General features: G+C 44.2%; 1 protein-coding gene across 1 annotated transcript in view; it reads left to right on the top strand.

The window, feature by feature from the left end:
• LOC119405297 (receptor-type tyrosine-protein phosphatase kappa) overlaps window positions 1–26,323 on the top strand; it is a 227,174-nt gene that overhangs the window by 91,974 nt on the left and 108,877 nt on the right. Inside the window, exons 18-31 of the mRNA XM_049419250.1 lie at window positions 552–799; window positions 3,375–3,447; window positions 4,652–4,758; window positions 7,387–7,591; window positions 10,624–10,720; window positions 16,993–17,242; window positions 17,964–18,003; window positions 18,258–18,367; window positions 19,607–19,682; window positions 22,001–22,176; window positions 23,989–24,076; window positions 24,893–24,969; window positions 25,491–25,527; window positions 26,119–26,216. Coding sequence (XP_049275207.1) covers window positions 552–799; window positions 3,375–3,447; window positions 4,652–4,758; window positions 7,387–7,591; window positions 10,624–10,720; window positions 16,993–17,242; window positions 17,964–18,003; window positions 18,258–18,367; window positions 19,607–19,682; window positions 22,001–22,176; window positions 23,989–24,076; window positions 24,893–24,969; window positions 25,491–25,527; window positions 26,119–26,216 — 1,682 coding nt within the window. The remainder of the gene's footprint in view (window positions 1–551; window positions 800–3,374; window positions 3,448–4,651; window positions 4,759–7,386; window positions 7,592–10,623; window positions 10,721–16,992; window positions 17,243–17,963; window positions 18,004–18,257; window positions 18,368–19,606; window positions 19,683–22,000; window positions 22,177–23,988; window positions 24,077–24,892; window positions 24,970–25,490; window positions 25,528–26,118; window positions 26,217–26,323) is intronic.

The raw sequence follows: 26,323 nt of genomic DNA, 5'->3' as shown, positions 1-26,323 counted from the left end.
CGCAATCTATGCAACGATGCTTGTTTTTCGCGTGTAGCCCTTGCTTGTATGTCTACCTTTTATAGTATTTCAACGTCTACGTCTATTTCAATGCACTCCCTCATCCCTGCCCCCATGCAGGGCAGCATACCAGTTATCCTAGGCTGGTTATCATCCCGTATTTACTTTCTCTCCTGTTCCTACCCTCTTCCCTCGGTAACCATGTGATGCCTTGAGCGAATAAAACCTTACTGCCTCAGCATAAGTCAAACAGACTTGTACCTGCAATGTGCGGAACGTTACCGCGTAAGAATGTTGCAGCGCTTTTTGTTTTGTTTGTGCTTCAGGAGAATGGCTGCTTTCAATAATGAGATAAATAAATAAGGACCTGGCAGTTTTTTCTATTATATTTATTTCGAAAAAATGCTTCATTCAAACTTAAATATCCACACCAAATATATTCTATTGTATTTAAGAAAAGCATTGTCGTTGGTAGCTAACGACGTTGAAGGATCATTGCCGTTACCTCTGTAGTTCCCATCCTCAGTATACCGCACTTCTCTTTTATTCAGCTCCACCTGCTCCCGAAGGTCTGGAGTATGACCAACTTTCTCAGGCCAGCATATTGCTGATGTGGAAAGCTCCATATCCCCCTGCCGGCGTCCTGGAACACTACGAGCTCAAATACTGGAAAGAGCCGAAAGGAGGCCTGTTTACTCGGACAGTGATCAACCACACACTGTGTTCTTCGAGGAACCAGAAACCACGACCATGTTTCACTATCCATCAACTAGAGGTGGACTCTGTGTACCACTTCTCGGTAAGATACCGTACCACTTTTATTTCAGAAGAATCCGAAAAGTTGCAGAGAATTCCAAAGCACATTCTTATGAGATGAGAACACGAAAGCATTTCTTGTCGATAGGCTGTTGTCATGGAGCGGTGCTGCAGAGTGGTGTTGCTAAGCTGTGTTGAAGGCCAACTGGCATGGCGTACAAGCGCACGCACCATTTATAGATGCCACGTCGGTGGCCGCATGTTGCAGACATTGACGCACTTACGCAGTGTGCCAACTATTCTTGTGCGCATTCCATGTCCCTTTCGTGCCGGGAGTCCCCCTTCTGCTTTGGTGACTCCCCTCTCCAGCGCCGCGGCTGCTGGTGACATTGCTGCGGCGTACTGCACCACGCCCCGCGTGCTGCTGCGGCGATGCCAGCAGGGCGTGACATCCGGTGGTAGAAGTCATGTGCTTTCCGGACACGGGGCTCGTGGACGCCTTTTGCGAACTCTAGCTCAGCGTGCTTTCTTTAACTTAGCCAAGAAGCGCTTCCGCGTCCAAATGATTTGAACAGTTGTGTATAGTTTAGTCACTGCATATTATTCTTACTGTAAGTTTCGAATCAAGAATCTCTGGACTGAATTATCAGCTACGCAAAAAACTTTCACAGGGTAGTTGAACCATTTAGGATTTGCGCTCAAGGTATTTTAATGCGTGTCTCCACACTGCGGCTCGTAATGACTAGCAGGAAGTCTGGTCCCTGGTAGTATAACTTAAAGCATTAGCAGGTGTGCGGCAGGCTATAGCCTTCAAATATTACGGAGAGCGTAACATACCACCATTTTCTTTTGTTCCACAAGCAACATCAATTTTTTATGGGGTTCAATAAACGCGTGCAGCGAAGTCACTGTTTGTTGTGTTAGGAAGGCAGCAAAACGGACATTTGGCCTAGTCGGTGTGTGCTGATCTTGATGCTGGAAGGGGAGCGGGGGGGGGGGGGACGGAGCACTAAGAAACACGGACACAGTAAGCAAACAACAAGCGCCCTTTGTCCTCCTGTGTGGTGTGTGGTGTCTGTTAATGCATTCCTCTCCTTTCTGCATCAAAATGGGAGGAAGGTAGATTGAAGTATTATCTCCATCATTACACTGGTAATTCAAATATCGATTCATAGTGTCACGACACTCAAATCACCAAAAGAAAAAAAGGTAACATTATACGGCCGCGAAATTCCGCCGGTCAATTTGTGTTCGCTTTTCAATTTTAAATTGAAAATAGCAGCTCGGAAAGGAGATTGCTCAAAAGGACCTAGCAGATAATCTATTGAAAGTTTATCTCTGGGAAAGAAGCGTATCGAAAACAGGAACGTGATTTAGGACTACCGCTCGGTGTGTAGACGTATGACCAGGAAGACCCCCCATAAAAGTATTTGGGTAATATTTTCAATGTTACGCTGGTTTTACTTTACAGTCGATGTTGGTGCAACTATTACAAGAAATCAATTCTGTTTGTGATAAGTTCAGACCACGACAACCTAATACGCTAAGTTTCGGTAAGCTTCGTTGAACGCTCTTAATCTTGGAAGTCTCATGGTGAAAAAACGCCACAGGGCTGTTTGTTTTTTTTAGAATGTTTAAGGAGACAAGCTTTCCAAGTATACGAAGTGCCCAAGAGCAAAGTTGCTGATAAGGGCAGCTGTAATCCAATGTGTTGTTCTTGAAAGTTGGCTGCTGTTTGTGAGCTATGTCTCAATCAAAGTACTAAACGCTTTTAATCTCAATATTTACTTAAAAAAAACATGAACGTATTGAGCGTAAGATTTCAAGACAGAAGGTTTATTTCGATTCCCATCCTCCGTATATATACCAGGTACACCCAGTAATTATAGGACCTTTAGATTTCGAAGGTAAGCAATTGTACAATCATCATCATAAGGACAGACCAAGCGTAGGTTTCGATAGCCAAAATAAAACATTGCACTGATTTTTAGACAAAGCTATTATGAGTTACAGCTTACAGTGGCGGTGGCGCCGTAGTTCGCGAAAAGCCCGGCGCCGGCGAGTGTACAAAAATGCGGGTGTACGCAAACACGGCCCTAGAAATTGTGCCGTTCGCATGCGTATTTCTATGCGCCGTTTTCCAATGATGGATGCTCTCTGGATCGTGGACTTACATGTGAGCAGCCGTTTGTGATGCGGAAATCTGATGTTTTATTGAGGTGACATGTCATTTGACATTGCCACAATTCATTGCCTTTCATTGTTGCATTCCACTGTTTCTCGCATGGCCGTCGCTGTTGCCTGTAGCAACATAAGTGTTGCGCTGCTAAGCGCGTGAGTGTAGGTAAAAGAAGGAAAAAAAGTAAGTATGAAAGAAGGAAAAGATAATGATGGAGCACTGAGCAAAGCGATAGAAAGAAATAAAGAAAAGTTGTACGTCACGCACGCACCCACCAAGCTTCCGTTGCCCCCATTTTCTTGATATGGAAAGAGATCCTATTTTTTAAAATATATATTCTATTGCGATTGCAGCCACAAAATGAAACGTAGATTCAACATATTCATGCAGGGTACGATCGCTACCCTGATAACGATTTGGTGTATACTTCTCTGTTTAGGTACGCGCGAAGAATATTAATACTGGCTATTCACCATACTCTCTTGAAGTGGAAGTGGAGACGAGAGAAATGGGTAAGGCATATTACATTGCATATAAACTTAGAAAAAAATATGAAAGTACATTTATTACGCGCAGTGCAAATGAGTCGCTCCACTATGCTTGACTAGTTTTGCTCATCCTTGCCGTTTTGCTGGTGCTGTGCACACATTTGCGATAAGCGGCGTTTTGTAGTCAACGTAGTTATGTAGTGGACTTAAAGCTGAGACAGATTTGCAAAACGAAATGTGGTGTAAAGCAACACACTTCTTTTGGTTATGGTAAGAATGTGCTGGCGCATATATGCGAATAAACATGGCTGAAAAACTCGTAGAACTTTTGCTGAAATAAAATTGTTTAGTTTTTCACGTTAAGCTCTGAAAATAACGGTGTGCGCCTGGCAGCTAAGAATAAAGCCATGGATTTGTGAATAACTACCCTTGTCGTGGTGAAAAATTATTGGCCGGTTCTATAACTTTTCATAATATCTTTCATAACGTCTAGCGCTGCTCAATTTAAGGACGCGGGCTCAATTTCCGGCCACGATGCCACATTTAGATAAGCACGAATTGCAAACAACGATCAGTTGCATATATATAGGTGCGAGGAATAAGCCCCAGATGGTCCACATTAACGCGGAGTCATCCCCATTGGGCACAGCGTGTCTCATAATCATATCGTGATGGCCATTAAAAGCCAAGAATTATTTTTTTTTTCGTTTGTAACATAAAAAATCACCATTTCGCCTCAGTTCAACCACAAGTGACAAAGTTAAACAGTAAGGTGGTCAATAACTGCTGACACTGAAGTAAATATTGCTTCGCATCTAATAATTACTATCTGAGATCTTACGTTCCAAGCCATGTGTAATTATAAAGCACACCATAGTGCGCCGCTGCGGAATAATTTTACAAACATGAAGTACAAACCTGTATCTAAATACACAAATGTTATTGCGATTTGCCTCAATCGAATGGGGCCTCTATGGCTGGGAATCAAACCCGCATCCTTGAGATTACCACTGCGACACCTACCTGCGAAGCTGCCATGGTCGGTTCTGCAACTAGGCATTCAGATCTCTCCGACGTACTAATGATGTATATGTGTAAGGTAATCTAAATCGCAAGGTGCGACTTGGGAGCCAATATAAAATGGCGTTGCATGTTAGCCACTGGCTGCGTTTTACCACTAAATTTGATATTTCTAAATAATCATAACGTGGGTGTCATTGATCAACAGTGCCAGATGCTCCCGAAAGCATTACGTCGTCGGAGCAGACGGAGGACAGTCTGAAGATCCAATGGGACCCGCCTATCCGCAAGAACGGCGTCCTGAGAGGTTATAAGGTAAGACCGAACATTCGACAGATCCTGTGCGTTGTGCGAATCGGTTTCATGCGAAGCAGTCAGCGAATTCTTCTATGCTGCATTTTACAGCTTTGAGCCAGGTGTTACAAGGTGGATCGACGTATTTTTGTAAGTGTAGTAGCTGAGTGCACATCGTGGGCTTACCAGGCACATCGACAACAGGGGCGTTTAAAGGATAACTTATGGTGCGACGTAACATCAGCCCTCACGGTAGAGTACATACGTCAGTACTATCGAAACTAAGTGCACTTTACGGTGCAATTATGTGAATGTCAAATTTAACTTTCGAAAATGATTTCCTCCGGCGTCGAGCAATGCTTGAATATAGCTTGCTGAATCATAGGAATAGAAATTTAATGATCATTAGACTGCTATAAAAGCGGAGCAAACACTGAAACCTCAGACGTTAATACGATGTGACGACTGTATCGTAGAACTACATATGTAGTGTTCATTGCTTATTGTAAAACTATATAGGCAGCACCACAACCACAATCGACGTTGCACCGACATTACGCCTGCGAAGGGCTATTTTTTTCCAAAACAGTTCATAGACCTGGCATGGCTCTGTGTTAGAATACCTGATGGCCGCGCAGAATGCTTGGGTTCGATTCCTGCTGGGGTCATAAATTGAGGAGCTGGCTCGCCAGGTTCTTAAGCTGGGGCAATGTCCCGCGTCGTAAGCGTAACCTTAGTTCCATAGGCGACCGCTACAGGCGCAGCTCTCGTGAAAGGGAAGTCTTCTTACTCTTATTCTTCGAGCGCCTTGATGATGATATTCATTGCAGGCTAAACCAGAAATAGCATAGCCAACTGTAGCATGCGCGCGCTCGCGCGAAAGAGAGGGCTTCTTCCTCTTGCTCTTTGAGCGCCTTGATGATGACATTAACGCAAGCAAAACTACATTTCCTCCATTTCCTCGATCATACGTTCGGCCACAGCTGCAAGCTCTGCGACCGCTTGTGGTTCTACAGCAACCTGACCACAGTCGCTGCTATAAAAACGTGTGACGTCTTATATGATAGTAGAGCAATTGTATGGAGCATTCACGGTTACCCGATCAATCTCCGAGCCAGCTCCTCAATCATCATTCACTTCGTGGATATGGCGTATTTTTTTTATTCTTTTCATTCGTTGGGTCAACGCTGCCGATGGCGGTTTTTCTTAACGCTCTCGCATTTAAATTACCAATGTCTGCTGTCGCCGTTGCTTGGTAGATATCAACTGTCAGTCACCTGTGGCGGATACCCGTACACCGCGGCCCGTGGTAAACGGGTATGTGCCACACGTGTCCAGAGGAAAGGGTTTCACGACGTGCTCGACAAGATTTTCACGTTATTGATGTCATGACCCGACAGTAATATTCGTGAAATCATCTTACCATCCCATGCCAATATTGTTCTACACCTAGTTAAGGAGCAGATCTCGAGAGCACCCAGACGTAAGCAGCTGGATGGATGGATGGACGGATGGATGGATGGATGGATGGATGGACGGACGGACGGACGGACGGACGGACGGACGGATGGATGGATGGATGGATGGATGGATGGATGGATGGATGGATGGATGGATGGATGGATGGATGGATGGATGGATGGATGGATGGATGGATGGATGGATGGATGGATGGATGGATGGATGGATGGATGGATGGATGGATGGATGGAAACGCTGAAAATGTCTAGGGTTCACCAAGAAATGCTTCGCATTTAATAAAACTACATCTACATTCGTGCGATTGCTAGCACTGTAGCTAAGATTCTTGCCATCTCATGTACATCCACAAATTTTTCCTGTTGAGTCAGTCGCAATAATAGATGTTAGGATGAAAAAAAAAACGAAATCTTAACGCATGCTCTTATGCCCATGTATAAAACATTTCTTTCTTACGAAATTTAATGATGACGAGGTAGCAAGAAAATAAATATAATTGCGAAATTGGTCACATTACGAACCAGATTTAATAAAATTACAGATACTTCATCATTAAGTTTGGTTTTGAACACTGCAGTCACTGCCTGCGGTATGCAAGCAAGGTTATGTCTATCACGCGTTAACTTTAGGAAAAGCAGTTTCGATCCGCTAATAAACCTTGCTGCACGGTTTGTACCGTTCATAGCCAAAGTTCGGAAATGACAGAGTGGATGACCTTGTTATTGATTCAAAGAATCGGCCTCAAGTTACCCGCTGAATTCATCGAGTGTTCACATAATAAAAATAAATCCTTCAGACTCGAGCAATTTTTTTGTTTTAATCTATTACAGTCGCCGTTAGGAAAACATGAGTTGATATTTATTGAGTAGCTAATATAATATTTTATGTTCTGGTGGTATTATTTTTCGCGGCATTGCTACGCATTCCGGTAATGTATACATCACTTTGAATCTGTGCTAACACAATAGGACAGGCGAGAGGCATCCCAGTTTCAAATATTCTGGTAAAATTGACCCATGTCAAACGCTCTTCTCGCTTTAGCGTACTTAGAAATGGCCCCACAAATTATTTAACCAACGTCAGGCGTACTTTCCGCTTAAAGAGACAGATCAGCCGCAGCGTTGAATTTGCAATCGTCCTCCGCAACACTATGTCTTCTTTCTTGCGCAGTTGAACTCTTCTATATCCCACACATTTGATGCGACGCTGGCTAAATCGTGGCAGCCCAGGTCCGTCTTGCTGAACAGCTCAGACTCGCCGGAGTTTTACCTGCGTGGCCTGTTTCCGGGGTCAACGTACTTGGTCTGCGTTCAAGCGAAAACAAGTGCTGGATTCGGAGAGGCCATCTGCGACAACTTCAGCACGAAGGCTTCGAGTGAGTACAACAACGCGTGAGTTCCTCGAAGAAAACTCGAAGATGATTTGCACTAAAATAGGCTAAACACAGGCATTCCTGCGTCATGAATAAAACCCTAAGTCGTAAACTTAAATGGCAAGTAGTAAACGGTAAAGGTAAAGGTAAACGGTACAAAGTGTACCGGTACTGTAAACTGAACGGTAAGTAGTAAACTACAAATAGGACAAAGTCTGTGCTGGCCAGAGTTTCTCCCAAGCAGTCGAATTCCGTGGCAACTTTGAACCTCCGCAAGAATGTTACAAATGCGATGTGATGTCCGAAATGCGAAGCGTTAGCTGTAGCTTTCCTTACTATGGTCGAGGCTTGGGCTAGTTGGCTCATGGTTAAACAGGGGAGAAGACAGCACGAAATTGAGACAGGACACAAGACGAAGAAGGCACGACAACAGCGCTATCAGCAGCGCTGTTGTCGTGCCTTCTTCGTCTTGTGTCCTGCCTCGATCTAGCGCTCTTTTCTCCCCTGTAGCTTTCCGCTGGAGATTGCACTCCTCGGCTCAGAAGAAAACCCAACGTCGTTCTAAGCTTTCTTTAAATGCCTGTCAAATGCAATTTACGCCTTACATTATTATACCACGTAGTAAAGACTTAAGAATACGTGGCGCGATGACTTTTGCATGAAATGGAGACTTCATCATCTACATAGGTCGCGTGACTTCAATTTTATTGTTGAGATTCTTGAAATGGCGTGCCACCCGAAAAGTGGAGGGGAAAGCGACAACGTGCTAGCCCAATGGTAAGATATTGCACGTGTAATGCGACAACATTGCTTGATTTTCGGCTTGCTTTCATTTTCTTTATCTTTGTTTGAGTTATGTAAAATCAAATGAATGAATTTGCTTACTCCTTTTTTCAATCTTGTTGTCTGTTCATATTACATGATTGTGACTAGCCAACGTGAAGTACAACTCGGCGCTTATTGTTCTCTCACGCACGCACGTGCGCGCGGGTATGTGCGTGTTTATATGTTTGTGTGGGCCTGTGTCTCAATTCATGCGATTGCTGTCAATCCTCTGCGGCGCATACCCGTGCACCATCGGCCCGTGGTAAACGGTTGTGTGTGTGTGTGTGTGTGTGTGTGTGTGTGTGTGTGTGTGTGTGTGTGTGTGTGTGTGTGTGTGTGTGTGTGTGTGCGCGTGCGCGTGTGCGTGTGCGTGTGCGTGCGTGTGCGTGTGTGTGCGTGCGTGTGCGTGCGTGTGCGTGTGTGTGTGTGTGTGTGTGTGTGTGTGTGTGTGTGTGTGTGTGTGTGTGTGTGGTGTGTGTGTGTGTGTGTGTGTGCGTGTGCGTGTGCGTGTGTGTGCGTGCGCGCGCGCGCGCGCGCGCTAAAAGCTCTCCTCTGCAGGTTAATAACCGAAAGATATCGCAGTTCTACAAAATTCAAATTACAGGTTGTGCAGAGAAACCGACAGTTCTTTGTACTAGAGAGACCTTACACGATGCGAACGATTTTCAAGTGTCACTTCTTTTTTTTTCAAATCTTCTATAAATATTATAACATCCCGTAAATTGTGTACTCATATAACAATTATGTCACCTTAAGATATCATAGCTGACGCACGTCTAAAAATGGCGAAATTTCCTTTGTATGTAGAATTAGAACATAATACACCTTACGCCTAATGACGGATAAATTTCTACATCACTTGTCATTCAATAAATATTCTACAAATCGATGCTGCAGTTTTGACTTGAAGGTGTTTTCGCATAATACGTGCATTTTAAAGGAGTCAGCCCCGATGTAAAACAGCCTGTTAAGCTCTGGTGATGTCGCAGCTGGGACAGAGAGAGAAACGAAGAGCGAAGGCAGGGAGTTTAACCAACTTTTGACCCAGTTGGCTACCCTAGATTCGGGGTTTGGAAAGAGGTATAATAGATAATATTAGGAAGAAAGAACGAATTCTTATTGCGCCTTGTCGGTTTACATGTAAAACGACGCAGTACTGCCTTAGTAATAGTAACAGAAACTTCCGATCTTTAATAACAACAACAACAATAATAATAATAATAATAATAATATAATAATAATAATAATAATAATAATAATAATAATAATAATAATAATAATAATAATAATAATAATAATAGCAAATAATTGAGGTTTTACGTCATAAAACCACTACATCATTATGAGCACGCCATAGTGGAGGAGAGGGCTCGAGAAATTGGACAATCAGGTGTTCTGTCAAGGGCACTAACATCAAGCCGCGGGTTCAAGCCGCGGGCAGAATCGAACCCGTGACTTTCAGGTAAGCAGTCGAGCACCAGCCAATTTTCAGACCAATTTATTTTTTCCTGATAGTCCCTAGGCAAAAAAACACACAGCATTTTTAATCAAACGTACGTCAGTGGCATTCCTTACTAATTAAATACTTATTAAATCAAATAGTTTCAGAAAATGTCGTAACATTTAGTAATCGGAGCACAGTTGGTGAACTTATGAGGATTAACGCGCATAAGCAGAGTTTGCTTGTGACGTTTTTTTTTTTTTTTTTTCAGTGTATCGTTGAATAGCTCTTTACTATTTTGCTTTGCCAGTCAGCATGTTTCGTACGTGCATCTGTTGCATGCATTCATTAGCGTAATGGATTCCGGTCTACTTCAGCTAAGACAATCGCAGAGCAACCGTACTCTGAAACAGTTAGCAGTTTGTGACCTTCAGTGTATTCGCGGTCAACGCTGGCATGCGTGCGTGCGTATCGGTTGTTTTCCCTTTACGTCACGGTGTCTTTACTCTTTCCCTGCCCATTACCCATCTGCCCGTGTAGGGTAGCTATTCGGGTGCAACCTGGTTTACATCCCTTACTTTCTTTTGTCTTTCTTTCTCTGCACGACTATTCATTCCCATGTGCTTCAGGAATGGATGAATCTGAACATAAATTCAAACAATGACTGAATGTTTGCTTACATTAATAATAATCCGCGTAATTTAGAAACAGCGCTGTATAATTGTGAGATCGCTGGCTTGCACATTGATATTATTCTCTCTTCTTTCAGTTCCTGAAGTCCAGGTTGAACCCAGGGTGGGAGCAATTGTCAATAATACAGTTAGCATAATGCTGTACCCGGTGGACTTTAAGAAGGGGCCAATCACGTGAGTAGCACAAAAGTAATTTTGTCTTATTTCGAATAACAGCCTCACGTAGTATCCAGTGTGCCAGCTAGCTTTGCCCGACGCTTAGACGCCAAGCATTAAGGCGAAAGCCTTTAATGTCTCTTAAGCGCGAAATAGACGGTACGATATTGCCTCCGATCCGGCGTGCGGCGTCGGATGTCCGGCATGCATGCGGCGTACGGCGATTCAGTGCCCACGGGGCGAACGAGCAAGCAGCTGTAGACTCCGCCCACATACGGCGCCTCGGCATGCACGCTCGGAGGACTTCGTATCCCCGTAATGAAGCACAACACAAACAACTTTGCACAGCCACGCTCCGTTCTATTTGAAAATAGTCACTAAAACTACGCCTTCGCGAACGACAAGCACATCGCAACAGCTCATAACAAAGCAGAAAACTGGGCGAGTTGGTATGTATTCATCGTCACAGGATAGGGCGCACTTACAACGGGGACCTTCTCTTCCGTTTTACAAGCGAAAGCTGTTATGAGATCATTTCACCGGCCGTTTTTGGCGCCGTAGTTGTCCGCCGCCGCCGCCGCCGGTGTCCGTAACCAGTATCGCTCGAAATAAGAAAAAAATTCCAGGATGGAACGAGGTTCGAACCTGGGCCCTCTGCGTGGGAGCCCAGTATTCAACCTCTGAGCCATGCCGGTGCTTGAAGCTGCTTTGCAAAAAGGTCCTATACAGGCTTCATGTCGGGAAGGAACCACATTAGCATATGCGATATAGCGTGGTAGAAGAGAAAAATAAGCACCAAGCGTGGCACAACGCGAATTCTGTAACCAGGCGTCACACATTGCGAATTGCGCAACGAGTAGGTAGTTGAATGCTTCGAACCCATTACAAAGGGCTCCGCCATATTTCTTCATCGTCATCAGGCACAGTATATCAACAAAGTGCGCATAATGCCTTACATGGGTTTAGCAGGTACCAACGCTGTCCGTAGAATGACGAAAAATGGCAGAGTGCCTGCTACCCTACTTCCCAAAAATTACATTGATTTATAGCGTAGTGGGTTCCTCGCAAGTGCACTTGTATTGGTTGCCAAGGAAGCCCATAAGCGCATGATACATTTCCTCGAGGTCTCAGTAAAGTCCTTGCCCCCCCCCCTCGTCTCTCTCCCACGTCAACGTATGTTATACAGCATGACGGGAGAGGGAAATAGCGACCGGGCGTCACCCAATGAAAATTTCATAACTGGTGCGCTGTTTAAAGATTCCAACCCATTACAAAGGGCTGAGCCATAATTCTTCATCGTCATCAGTCGTCGCGTCAACAAAGTCCACATAATGCCTTACAGACGTGTAGCTGGTGCCTCGCTTCTCCACAGAATGACGAATAATGGCTTATTAGGTGCTTCCCAACTTCACAAAAATTGTGATTTATGGCGTAGTGGGTACCTTTCTAGTGTACTTGTATTGTAGCCCCAAGAGAGCTTAACGGGCTCTAGAAACGCCGCTCTTCCAGCTTTCGCTGTGACTGTGCTGCTGTTTCAGCGCAGGCCTGGCGTTTTTTCCTTGAATAAACTTTAGTTGAAAGTTAGCGCTTGTGTTGTCGTGTTCTTCTCCCTTTGTCCCCGCTGTAAGTGCGCGCTATCCTGTGCCGACGCAACAGCTCGTCGTCACTCACGACCCTGAGAGTGTAGGCCTATCATGGCGGACGTCGGCCGTCGCCTACGCCGTTCGCGATCACACGTGAGCTCGTCATAGAGCGCTTGTTTTTGCCAACATGATTAAGCTTTGTACTCGCATGTAACGCGTTAGCACACGCCATTAACTTTCTTGACGTCATCGATGTGAAGAGCTTGTGCTTGTGTTTGTGCTTACGACGTTTGTGCTTTACAACGTGATCTTGACACTGTGGTGAGGTTGTGTGAGAAATGGAAAATGTGTTTGAATGTAAAAAAGTGTTGTTTTCTTAGTTTTACCAGAAAACGCAAACCTTTTCACTCATCCTACAGCTTGTCAGGAGCACAACTGGACCGTGTTGAACATTTTAAATACCTTGGTGTATACTTTTCTGCCGATTTATCTTGGAATAAGCATATAGGTTACGTAACTGGCAAAGCCAACGGTGTGTTAAACTTTATTAAACGCAATTTCAAGTCTGCCCCAAAAAATCTGAAAGAAGCTTTGTATGTTACAAATGTCCGACCTATCCTTGAATATGCCTGTCCAGTATGGGATCCTCATGGTCAAACTCTAATCTATAAACTTGAACGCATACAAAACCGCGCTGCACGCTTTGTCAGCGACAATTATAACTTTAACTCCAGTGTTACCTGTATTAAAGGCAACTTAGGATGGAAACTTCTTGAGCAGCGCAGAAAATTCTTGCGATTAAAGTTTTTCCATTCGATCTTTTGTAATGAAATTCGCATCAACAAGAGCTTATACATGATGAGACCATACTACGTGTCACATAGAAATGATCATTCAAAAAAAATCGGCAAGATCAGCTGTCGTACCGGTGTCTTCGCTAACTCTTTTTTTCCTTTCACTACTCGTGAATGGAATAAGTTGGATGCGTGTGTTGTTGATCTCCGAGCCGATGCTTTTTGTTCATCACTACAAGATGTGTGCTTTTCGTGAATACGCAGGCATTTCTGCGCAAATGTGTGCCATTTTTTACTGTAAAACTGTGTTTTTCCTTTCTAACCCCCCTGCAATAATGCCCACTTGGGCGATGTAGGTTTCACCAATAAATAAATAAAATAAATAAAAGGTGGAAGCGAAGCGAGCTGGCTCGCCGAGACGACGGTGTCGCTGTGTTTACCTGCGAAATGGCCTTGCATCGCTGCTCGAGCTCTCGCTAGTGGTTTGGAAACGGGCACTGTCTTGCAGAAATGGCACGCTTCAAACATCGCTTTATTCAATCAGGGATTATTTGACGTCACAAACAAAATGTACTCGATGTTTATCACGCCGCCGAGGGTGGCAATGTTGGCAAATGCTCCGAGGCTCGACTCCACCGACGCGCCTTGGCCACGGTGACCGGAGCGGCGACATGGAGAGGGCGCTATCAGCGGCGTGACGACACGCGTCTCCCGAGCTGGCATTGGCTGCGGCCTTCCGACGGTCCGATGCGGCGGCGAAAATATCTGCCCGGTTAGATACACGCCGGACATGCGATGCGGAGATCCGATGCGACGAAACGTCACGAAACGTCACCATGCCGGCTGCCGGATCGCCGCGCCGGACATCGCATCGGATGGAAAACCGTACCGTCTGTCTCGGCCTTTACTCGCGGCGTCCGTCCGTGCCATGGCACGGTGCCAGCTGTGGCCTCTCCCCCTCCCACTCTCTTAGCAATCACGCGATGGCACAGCGGTGCATAGCAACAGTTGCGCGTTGCTCCTTCCGACGCGCACAACGGGGCGGCGGCGTCCAGCGGCGGCGTCCGTCCGTCAACGCGCAACAGCCAAGAATGCGAATTCCACCGATACCATGGCACAGTCAGTCGAATGGCCACATGCTTTCGCCGAACACACTCTGCAATTTACAAAACGTCCTTCAATTTTTTCGAAGCTGCCTAGCTGAGGACGACCAAACTCATAATCCTTTTCTTTTTTTTTTGCCATTCTACGAAGCAACTGACGCTATTTAGTGTGTTGTGCATAACTTAAAGGCGCCCTCTAACACTCTTCAACGCCCCATTTTTTACTCGTGGGTTGCGTAGACTCAATAACGGACTGGTTAGTGCACCAAGAACGGCAGCGATAGCGGCACGCAGTCCGAAGTTATTGTATCTAGAAAATTCAAAATACAAGAAAAAAGTGCATATCCTCAACTTGATTTCCTTGGGGTCACATGACCGCATTTCACTCGCCTTGTGGCGTTTCAGAGTGCCCCAATGAAATGAACTCAAAGCTCTTACGTAGGGGAAGCTCGCACACCATTGTAGGTTGTCCGTTCCAACGTATTGTTTACGTCGTTGCCATAGTAACAAATGTGGTGCCTGACGCCTGACTTGTCAGAACTTGAGTGAGCGCCACTGCTTCGAAGCGAGGCCGCTTCGATAAAGGCCTGAACACACGTACGCGTTGCAGCGTGTCAGTGCGCGTGACTTTTTGACGTGGCGCCGCTCCCTCTTCATATGGAGAGTGAGGGCACGCAGCTTCGCGTAGCCGCGCGCCCCCTCTTTCCATAACGCGGTGCCGCGCCCTCCCTTCCCATAGGGAGAGGGCGCGGCACCGCGTCACAAGGTCACGCGCTGATACGCTGCAACACCTAGGTGTGTTCAGGCCTTAAGAGAACTTGTTGAGTGGCAAGTCCGGTGAAACACGGTCGCCCCTACGCGAGTTGTTCGGTGAGCAGTCTGACGAATTACAGGGTCATTCAACAAAGTCACGCACCGCTTCAACAACAATCAAGAGCCTACTGCACGTGCGGAAAGAGGCAGCTCGCAAACGTACAGACGCAAAAAAGAGCGAAGTAGGAGAAGCGTTTCGAGTGGACATCCTACCGGCGAAAGCAAAAAAACCACAGCCGAAATCGCAGCCAGCACCTCTGTCGTGCTTTGTGGTTGTGTTCTTTCTTTTTTTTGCGATGCCGTCTATTTGGAGTCACTGAAAAAGCCCAGAAAAAAAAAAACGACACTGAATAGTAATTTCAACTTTGATGCCACGCCACGATCACTTCTAACGTTACATTTATCCAATCATAGGCTGGCGCGCATCGTCGTCATTTCCGCCCGCAATAGTTCCGGCGAGCACCACTACGCGTTGATGCGGTCAGCAGCGATGTAGCTACTTTATTGCGTGATTGAAATACTAAATAATTTGATATCGGTGCTTAGACCTATCCTAAAATTAGCTCCAACCATCGATCTACGCACCCCGCCAGTAAAAAACGGGGGGTTGAATAGTGTTGGAGGGCCTCTTTAAGAATATTAAAAAGCGAAGCGATTCAGGAAGGTATCTCATTTCTAGAAATGTATATTTTTATATGTCTCATATCGACTCTGTTTAATATATATATATATATATGCAATGCCTATTTTTTTTTAATACAGGGCATCTGCAGAAACCTCGGCATGCTACATTTGTTGATGCTTTTTTCCTTACACAAGCATCATTCCCCGCTTTTTTTTTTTAACGTGGAAGGAATGTGAACCAACGAGTGCAAATCTGAATCTGGATCTATTACTTTAGCTCGAATATTGCATTCACAAACATGAAGAGGCAACATTTATATCAGCAGTTTCAAACTTTATACTGTGTGCACTTTGCGCCAGTCGTCACCGTCTTGCTTGCGGAGTCATGCCAATGGCAATTAAAGTTTACAGGCAGATATCTTAGAGCACGGGCGTGCTATAAGAATATTGCTAAGTGAAGCTGTGTAGAAACACGACTGCCTATAGTGTGTCAGTGAAAACATGCCCGCTTATTGCAAAGGCTAGAAAGTTCATTATTCGACTTTAGTTAACTCGGCAGCTAGAAGCGATAACTCCCGTCCCGTTTTCTTCACTCCCCATGTCTGAATAACTTACTTACAAAAGCAGTGGGGACAGTTAGTTGTTGTAAGCGCAATGTGAAATAGCGAAAAAAACTAACACTGGGACACAGACGGTCAAAGTGCCTGTACCGTCACTCTAGCCTGTGTCCCTGTTTTTTTTTTTTTACGCTATTCCACAATGAATATTTAAAGAGGTTGTCTTCACGTACGTCCCGGCGTCTAATCTTTAGAAAACTTCAAAACCTAATTTTGATCACCCTTTACAGCTATACTATTGAAAAACGTGCCATAATTCTAGCAGAAAAAACAACCTGCTGAATGTCGGACGCGTTCTCGATCATTATGTACAATCTTTTTTTTTTTATTTGCGACATAGACTTGCCCTTAAGGCATAATATTTGTTGGGTATATTTGTGTTAAATGTGCGCCGTTAGGCCGGTGTTGTGTATGAAGTGAAGAAGTGTCTTGTGGAATGTGTTGTCATGTATCCATCGGTCATAACTGTTTGTGTCACTGTAGCGAAGACCAGCATGCAGGAGATGACGGGAGCGTTCCGACTGTAATCCTTAGCATGTCCATATAAGGTGGTATGCATCTATCGGCAAAAATTATTAATGCAGACGATTCATTAAAGGCTTCTCCCGAGATGTCTACTTTATAGTGCTCTTAACAGTCTCTCTGGAGTTATCAGGAAGTCGTTTGTTTTTACTACGATTTCATTTTGTTTTCCTGATTGCATCATCGGAATAGCATAGTCGAATGCTGGGCTTGTTTTTTATATTCATCTTGCAGAGGGTACTACCTAGTCGTCTTGCGCGAAGGCGAAACCATTCCTCGCCCCGTCAAGCTCGTAAACTACAGCACAGCACGAGACATGCGCCTTGGCTACTACGTCGCCGCCCACCTGACGCCCAAGCAATTGGAGGAAGCGGTGGACTTTCTTGTCGGCGGTGGTGACGTCATCGGGGGCTTCGAAAATCCACCGCTCACTGATGCAATGGCGTATCGCTTTGGTCTGCTAGCCGAGAGCAACTTTTCTGGGGTGAGAACTAGCCTCCCACTTTTTATATGGCTCAAGGAACGGTGCGGATGCGGTACTACGAATGGAACGACTACTGCAACATGAGAGCGAATGTTGCAATATAAACATGAATGCTCATTTTTCATTACTATATAGGGTACAAAACATAGCACACGAACCATGCCAAGCAACATTGTTGATGAACTGACGCAACATGTTGACTTGCGTAGATATGCGTGTTCTCTATAAAAGGCTGAGTAATATCCACGTATTTGAAGCTGCGTTTATATATTACGTCGTAATATACATACCAAACAACCACGGCTGGTGAGTTTCGTAAATAAAGATTCATTCATCTGGCTCATTGTGTCCTAAATATATATGAAATTATCCGTAGCGGTTTAGGTGGAATGACCCCGCGGCGACGAACAAATGACGAGATTATTTTTCCAAAATAAAACATTATCGAGCTAGGCAATTAAAGTAAACTCGACGAAATTGCAAACCTAGTGGGTTACTTCAAGTAAATCACGTGTGTATTACAGTCCGAATTCAGGCAGATGGACCTGTGTACAACTACGATGATAAACGCACTTGCGGTTTCAGGAAAACAAGAAAAGACTAGCAAATACGGCAATGCACGTCTTGATATGGTAGAGTGAAATCATTCAGTATTTTTTTAATATATTGCATCTTTTTTTGACGTTCAATATTTCAAGTACTCTGTGGTTATTTCTGACAGGAGGCGCTTTACGGGTACCGCCTCACAGCTCCTGTCATTGGTAAGCGCTTTGTATTTCATTCATACAGTTAAACCTCGATTTATAGGAAAGCTCTTTTTAAAGAATAATTGTCATTTCTAGATGTTAGTTGGATCGAAAACCAATTATTATTTTTTTCAATAGTTAAGAAATAAATTTCATCAAATGCTCTCAATTTAACGATTAACGAGGTTAACCCTTCCTTGTTCACGGTGAAAAAAAAAATCTGAGGTTAACAGTTAACCCTATGTAACTATTGCGGATGTTTGACGCAGTCAATGGTGGCAGCAGTGCAGCGGGTGTTGGGGTCGTCATCGGAGCCATCCTCGTTCTGCTCATCCTCATAATCGCGGCGATTGCGCTGACGTTTTACTACATCCGGCAAGTATATGCTACGATTGATCAACATGAATTGAAACCATATGAACATAAATTGAAACCATTAGCTAGCTAGAAATGCTTTTTTAGCCTTTCTGTTGAGGATACAGGGTGCTCCACGGATTCTCGTCGCTCACATAAACATTCATAAATTTATGCAAATTTAATGAATGATATTATTATCAATGCAGTCATTTATTTTACAAAGCTCGCCATACATACAGAAATTAAGTATCTTTAGGGTCTTTCCGTTACAAATATGGATTTCGACAGTCTATAGACTGTCTACATACATTTTTGTAAGGGTTAGGCTCTTTCATTTGCGCGTAATGCGAAGTAACACGAAGCATATGAATTAAAAGACTTATTACAGTAACATATAGCAAACCAATTTCGTTTGCAATAATCTGGGGTACTGATAAACCCCCATACGCGCCACGAGTCGGTGTTAGAGTGGCAAGAAAGTTTTATTAATTTGTTTTTTACAAAAGCCATACACCATTCTGTGTGCTTTGCACTCTTCGTGTGCTGCAGTACTCTTCAAATGCTGTTTCGACAAACTTTCGTGAAGCTCTATGTATTGGGACGCTCATTAATGGCCCACAAATTACAAACTGGGACTTTTCACTTGAATAGGTGCTTATGCATGAACAGTTATTATGCACGTGGACTAGCATGCAAATTAGCGCTATTTATCGATATTGAAAATCAATCCCTAGACGCTGTGTAACGAACCGATTTATCGGAACACGAATACGACGACATCCACAATTCTGCTTCATAACGCTTTCATGCGGAACATTCCTCGCGGTCTCTACAGGCTTATGTGCAGCATTCTTGAATTGAATGCAGTGCCCTTCAACCTTCATATTCAAATACATACGGGCAATGTGTGTTGTGTCATCGGTATAATGAATAGCTTACAGACAGACATTTGCATCACATGCGAACAGTTACTATGGTGTCAGCGCTCTCACTTCGACTCGAAATTAACACATTATGGATTATAAAAACTCAACTATTTAGTAAGCTGCAGTAGCGTTTGAACCAGGGAATATACTGCTCGTAATGAACTGCGCACATGCCACCGGCTCCAGACCGAGTTAACCAATAATGTTTTAAAGATAACTGTCCGATTTCTGACGCAATTTGAACTGATGTCTGCCTTTCTGCTGCAATTTGTCGCCCTAGGTTCCTAGACGCATCTTTCGAAACAGTTAATGATCTTTTATATTCCTCCAGGAAGCGGCAAGCTGTTGCGTACCGGTCTAAGAGCCCCACAAAGCGAAGCTTGAAAGAGCGTCTCTCCAGGCTTTCAAAGTGTAAGTCGCTTTATTTTTCAGTGCATATACATTGAAGCAAACGTTTTCCACATAAGAGGGAATTTTTTTTTTTAATTTCTGAAGCCTGACCTTACGCATGGTACAACGCGATCATTTCGATACATGAATGCTCATTTTGCTAAATAAGAAACGATGCCGCACTAGAAGCAAGATCAAACGACCAATAAGTGGGTAAACAAACAAACAAATAAATACAAAACACTGAGAAGCAGGAACAAATAAGTGGAAAATACATTTAAGGATGGTCATCGACATAAACGAAGAGAATGGTTCAGAAAAGGCTCCATGATTGGAATGACATTACTGGCTTACGTCTTTCATTAAACGACGGGTGTTGAAACCCAATCCCCGGCCTATTGGGAAAGTGTACATTATTTCTGCGATTACGACTACTAATGTGCACTCTGAGTGCTAGCTATGATCAGGTAGCTACGTCGAGGGGCCAGCCTTCCTGGCTATAGTTGGCTCTTACGAAAAGTGTACCCTGATAAGGGATAACAAGGCTCAGGCAGGGAAATAAAAGAATAAAGAAGGTGGGAAGTGACGAGAATTAAGATTGACCGACATGAAATTTCACTCATAAAATATAATCCTCGGCGGATGCCTGCAATTTCGAACAAATGTGGCAATTATCTCTCTGCCTTAATGACCAACACATCGCATGGCAATGGTTCACAAATATTTGAAATAAATCCTTTGCACAGCGGGTTTAAAGCCATAATGAATGTAGCATTGTGAAACCCGCGATGGCACAGGTGATCTTTAGAAATAAACATGCACAGACGAGTACAGAATAGCCTGAAACACTTAGTCATAACGTACAATACGACAACACGCTGGCATATCACGTTGACTTGATCTGCAGTAATATTAAAAAAGGAAAAAGAATAGATCTCGCTACATAAGCAAAAGAACTGCCACTTGCTACTTTAGTTTGACTTCAAGCCGCTTAGGATTGCACCTGAAAGCGCAGTGTGAATTTCGTAAACGTGAACTCAACAAAAAACGTCATAATGGCGAAACTCAGACAGTGTAGGCCACAATGACAAAAAAGTGTATTATCGTAATATGCTTGGTATTCCATTTGACAAAAAGGCGAGGCTAGTGGAGGCTGTTCATACAGACAGGCGTCTTACTTTCCTTTGTTGCTCTCTTGTTTAAGCTTTGATTGTGTCTTAGTCACTTACATCGTACAAACTAAATATTTTGTGCAATGGAAACAACAGACGAGCAAAACGCATTCAACAATGTGCACACGCTCACCTGTGGTAACCGTGAAAATATGAAATTGCGCTATAGCTTAACTCATATGTGGAAATATAGACAGCGATTTTTTTTTTTCGTTCCCAGAAGCCGTCTTTTTATGTCTAATAGCACTGACGTACACTGTCAGGCACCAAGGGACGTGGTCGTTGTATGTGAGGGAATTAACACGCGCGTGGTGCGGTTTGCAGATGACGCCAAACCTTGTGAAAATGTTTAAAAGGAACATGAGCCCCCCCCCCCCCCCCCCCTTCAGGCTTGGTGAGAAAACACATCCTGCGGAAAGCAGACGATGCTATGACGACCAGCTCAGCCAAACCTTGCAGTCGTGCGCGGCAAGGAGAGTTTAGAAGCGGAGTCCGAAGCTGTTATTCTCGCAGGCGCCTCGTTTCCATAGAGAGGTCTGTGCTCACCCTCCTCGGAGCTGCCGGCGCCTGCTGTTTGACGTCGAACAACGGATAGCGTGCTATTGCCCAATAGCCGACGTACATCAGGAGCAGTGTTAGGATCAAATGCGCTTCTTGACACGGGGTGCCACCAAGTGCCGGCGCCGCGCTCCGCAGTCTTCTAACATTGCACAGTAGCCACACTAGCACGCTCGGGAATTCCAGAGGGAGTAAGTAACCATGTTTCAAGGCCATGACGCAAGCCTTATGTAGCTTCTATTTTTTTTATTCCCCCCCCCCCTTCCCTGTGTAACTCCCAGTGCGCTCGTCGGGACGAGAGAATAGAGAAAGCTCTTAAGCTGTGCGAAAAAATTCCAGTAACTCCGCTCTCTTTCCTGACGGATTCGAAAAATTTTTATGGCAATCGATTCGTCAGGAAATAAACTCAGATACTGAAATAATTTCATAATTCCTTGAAAAAGATGTTCAGGACCAGTTTAAATAATTATGCCACATTTGCACACTCATGTCACAGTTGAAGAGAAGTTTTATTTCAATGTTGCATACATTCGCTCCATGATATTTATCTATAGCTTTCTGATACGGTACTTATGCGCTCAGCACTGACATATTCTCTCTCTCTTACAGTGGATGAAAACAGCATGTCTGAATCGCGCATGACCTTGAACATGGAGAGCAGCGATTCGGTGAATATGACAGTCGTGGCGAACGGAGGGCTCCCGTCTAAGCCAGTTCCTGTGAAGCGGCTTCAGGAACACGTTATACAAGGTCAAGCAAACGGTGTGCTTAAGGAAGAGTACATGGTACGGCCGTTTCTTTAAATTTCCAGCCTTCTGATTTTCAAGTTCGTGGTTATACAAATGAGTCATAAGTTCAGAAAAAATTGGAGCCTGAAGAGATGAAAAATTCTTGAACAGCGGGTGTCGCTGGAGCCAATGTTTTGAAGAGTGCAGCTCGCGCGGTCACTTCATTGTCATTATTCTTCATTTGCCTCGCGCCGGCTTTTCATTTCAAGTCACGTTCGCATGAGACATATAAGGCTTTCGCCTAATAATTAAATATAGCATACGTAGCATATCAACTAAAAATGATGTGACGTTTCATATCTACATGGAGTGGAGGATTAAATACGAAGAACAAATTTGAATGTGAAATCAGAAGGAAACTTTTTTTAAAAAAAACGTCACAGTTTCGCCGCAACCGCGAAGCAATGAATGCGATAGCAATAAAGTGGATGTAACGCGAAGAACCGAAAGCAGCTCGAAATTGCCAGCGCGTCGCTCGAGCCCAAAGGACGCACGAAAAGAGCGCACACAGGACGAGCGCGAACTATCATGCGTCACAGCTTGACACTTATAATAATAATAATATCTGGGGTTTAACGTGCGCACTGCTCAAACATAAAGCAGGACGCACGAAACGAACGAACAGGTACACACAGGACGAGCGCGAACTAACTGTCACAGTTGTTACTTATTTCTGTTTGAACAGTGCGCTCCTTTCGCAAACGCGGCCGCTGCAGCGAGCGAAGTGACCCTCGCACGCTCTGTGACTTCAGCGCGGACATCGCGGGGAAAGCACAAGACATAGGGAAAGCACAAACCCCTGCTCCACCCCCCCCCCCCCCCCGGCCGTCCCCTTCCTTCCTCGAGATAAGCGCACAAAGGCGACCGCGCCTTGTAGGGCGAAGAGCAACGGCGTTCGCAGGAGCGGAGCGACGATCTTTAAAGCGCGCCAAGCACGCCCATCACGACATCTATGTGGTGACTAAGAAGCCATGCTGAAGTAAAGGGTGCATAAAAATAGCTCGCCGTTAGCTGACTGAAAGATGGTACTGTTGGTGGCGTAACCGTCTAACGCCGCGCGATTCACAGCGAGAGGTCGCCCGTTCGATTCCGCACGTCGGCAAGTTTTTCTGATTTTTCTTTGTGGCATATATATATATATATATATATATATATATATATATATATATATATATATATATATATATATATATATATATATATAAGGTGCATGACGGCGGTGACAGCGACGGCAAAAATCAGCCGAGACTGTCGATATAATTGCTATCGCAATAATAACAGTGGGCATCTAGAGCATTTAAGAAAGCATCCTACTGGCTATTAACGATTGGGATTAGTACTACTTGCGCTCAAGCCACAAAAAAAATTCATCTGTCGTACTACAGAAGTGGTCTTTCACGCTCAAGTCCTTAGAGTCTAACTCGAACATTCTGTGAAAATAAAAATTGAGACGTCGGAAGAGGTTTGTACGAAATTTTAGCTGAGGTAAAGTAAGGAAATGTTTACAGCGCGTTACTGTCCTTTTCTAGTATATTTCATTCCCCCTTACGACAGCGCAGGGTAGCCAGTCAGTCCAAGAACTGGCTAACTACTCTGTCTTCCCGCTTGTCTTTCTGTCCCTCATATATACAAATAAAGATGGCAGTGTTTGACCTATTACGTAGTTTAGAGCTTGTATCAGATATTTCGCCTTGCCATGTGACTTTCCGCTCTAATCTTGCCGCGCTGTTCTTCTATACTCTACCAACGTTTCTTTTTCTTTAATCGGGAACTACATGATCTAACCATTGCCTACATTTCTCATTACAGACTACACCGAAGGGACAACTTCATCCATGGGACGTAGCGAAAAAGGCTGAAAATAAGCCGAAGAATCGCTACGGGAACATTCTGCCGTGTAAGACACGACTGATGTACATAAGTAGCGCTTATGCCAGGCGAGTTTTTGGGCGAAACTGTACTAAGCACCCTTAAAAATGCACTCACTTGCGCGTCCAGGCACTGCTAACAAATGCTAAAACTTTTCCCACCACAACGTTACTGTCACCTAAGTCTGTTGCACGTCCGCTTATAACGATGAAGAAGGTGATACCGCTTAAACGGCCGTTAGCGAAATCTATCATCGCCACCATTTTGCACCTTATGCCTCATAGTCGCCACCTAGGAGGGAACGGGGGAGGGGAGGTGGTTAAATAGCTTTCCCACACGCACTATAAATTCGCATCAACTAGCCCGCCAACTCATTGTGTTGGACTCCTCCCCAAGTGTTTTTTTTTTTAATTTTGCATGCGTATACGCACAAGGGCACCGCAAACGTGCGCATGAGCATACAGAAAAGGCGGTTGAACCCCCCTCCCCCGCCCACACACCGGCAGCTGAAAAATATTTCTGACTACGCCCCTCATATACCTATTGTTCTTCATATGCACGATGTAAGTTGGTTTTGTTTGACTTTTCACCTGAACGAGAACCTAAATGAAACAGTGGACGCCTTCTACAGCGTCCCTCTGGGTAATAGGTCAGCCAACAAGACAGAAAACAACGTTCTGTATTGTTTCGGTGTCCAATAACGCTCGAAATAGAAGTAGAATCATGGTTTCACGTGCTGTTACAATCGCTGTTTTCTTTTTCTTCAAGTGTTTCTTTATTCTAAAACCTGTTCAACATAAACAACGCGGTTATATACGGCATTTCATTTTTAAATATTTTGTAGATGACCACTCCAGAGTGAAGCTTGTTCCATTGCCAGACTTCGAGACCACGGATTATATAAATGCAAGTTATGTATCGGTAAGAGCTCTTACATCGCTTTTAATACCCATCAGTAGCAGAAAAAATGCTCTATTAGTACAAGCGCACATACCTTCCCCAGTATCGCCGAAGAAAGAACAAGTGTTCTTTATAATATCTGCACGCTCAGAAGTAGGCACAAGACATAAGTTTTCCTACTGTTTTATTACAGTATTAATAAAGTTTAGCAGTTCTGTATAAAGAATCCTATGGAAGAAAATGAAAATTGCTCTACACCATCGCTTTTGAGATTCTAAGAACGCATCGTTCTCACTTGACTGAAAAGTTGTGGGTATGCGAAGTACACGCCGTCGCAGTAGAAAAGTGTTCCAACTGCATCGCTTGTTTATTAATTGTGCAGCAAGGAATGTTGCAGTGCTGTGAGTTATTATTTACTCATTTTCTTACTCCAGTCAGATTGTACTCCATCAAATTGTACTGATTCCGATTGTCATCGCATAAATAGGTGAATTAAAAAAAAGCGCTAATGCTTTGCATTATTATTGTGTTTTTCTCCACAGGGTTACAGGTGCCCACGAAAGTACATTGCAACGCAAGGTATCTCCTTTCCTGATGTTATTTTTTTCATCTGCACCTGTTATTCGGCAGCATTTAGTATTCGTGATAGCGCGCCGGCGGACGGATTGCGGAGGGCAGCATTGCACAAAATTTCTCTCCGTCGTCAGGCTCCTGACAACCCCTCTAGATTCTTGCCCCTTGGAATGAGGTTCGAATGACCTTGTTCGAATGTGACCGTCGTACGCTAGACCTATAGTAATGCGCGAAAGCGCATTATACGTTATCTTGCGGAGCTACCGCAAAAGCGTTTCTCATTTCCTTTTATTGTGCCGTGACGTCGAGTATCTGTATATTGGGTAGCGTTTTGCTTATAATATCCCTGGTACCTCATTCGCTACGGCATTTTTTCTCCTGCACCTAAGGTAGAAAAATTCAATTTAATTTATGCCGGCCAAATTTCAAGATGCTGTAGGGGGTCAAGAAAGTTATTTGTACCACACAGCAGGACAGCATCATTTCCCAAGAACTGAAATTATTTCGGAACGCATTCCCACTTTTCGGCTTTCTAAATGCTCTTGCCTTCCAACCCAGCGATCACTTACCTTTGTTATTTATTACACTAACGTGTAGGTCCAAAGCAGACGTCGCTCACAGATTTCTGGCGGATGGTCTGGCAAGAAGGATCTTGCAAAATCATAATGCTGACCAACCTCAAAGAGCAAGAAAAGGTAAGCGCGTATCTGAACAATTTTAGAAGCTCTGTTAAAGTTTGAATTTCTTTTTAAAGACGAGTCATGTTGCTTGTTAGGTGGCAAAGAAGAATGAAAACTACCCA

The sequence above is a fragment of the Rhipicephalus sanguineus genome, chromosome 9 (genome assembly GCF_013339695.2).
Source record: "Rhipicephalus sanguineus isolate Rsan-2018 chromosome 9, BIME_Rsan_1.4, whole genome shotgun sequence".
Lineage (NCBI taxonomy): Eukaryota > Metazoa > Arthropoda > Arachnida > Ixodida > Ixodidae > Rhipicephalus > Rhipicephalus sanguineus.
The sequence above is the reverse complement of the archived record's forward strand: the minus strand, read 5'-3'. Positions and strand labels throughout refer to the sequence as shown.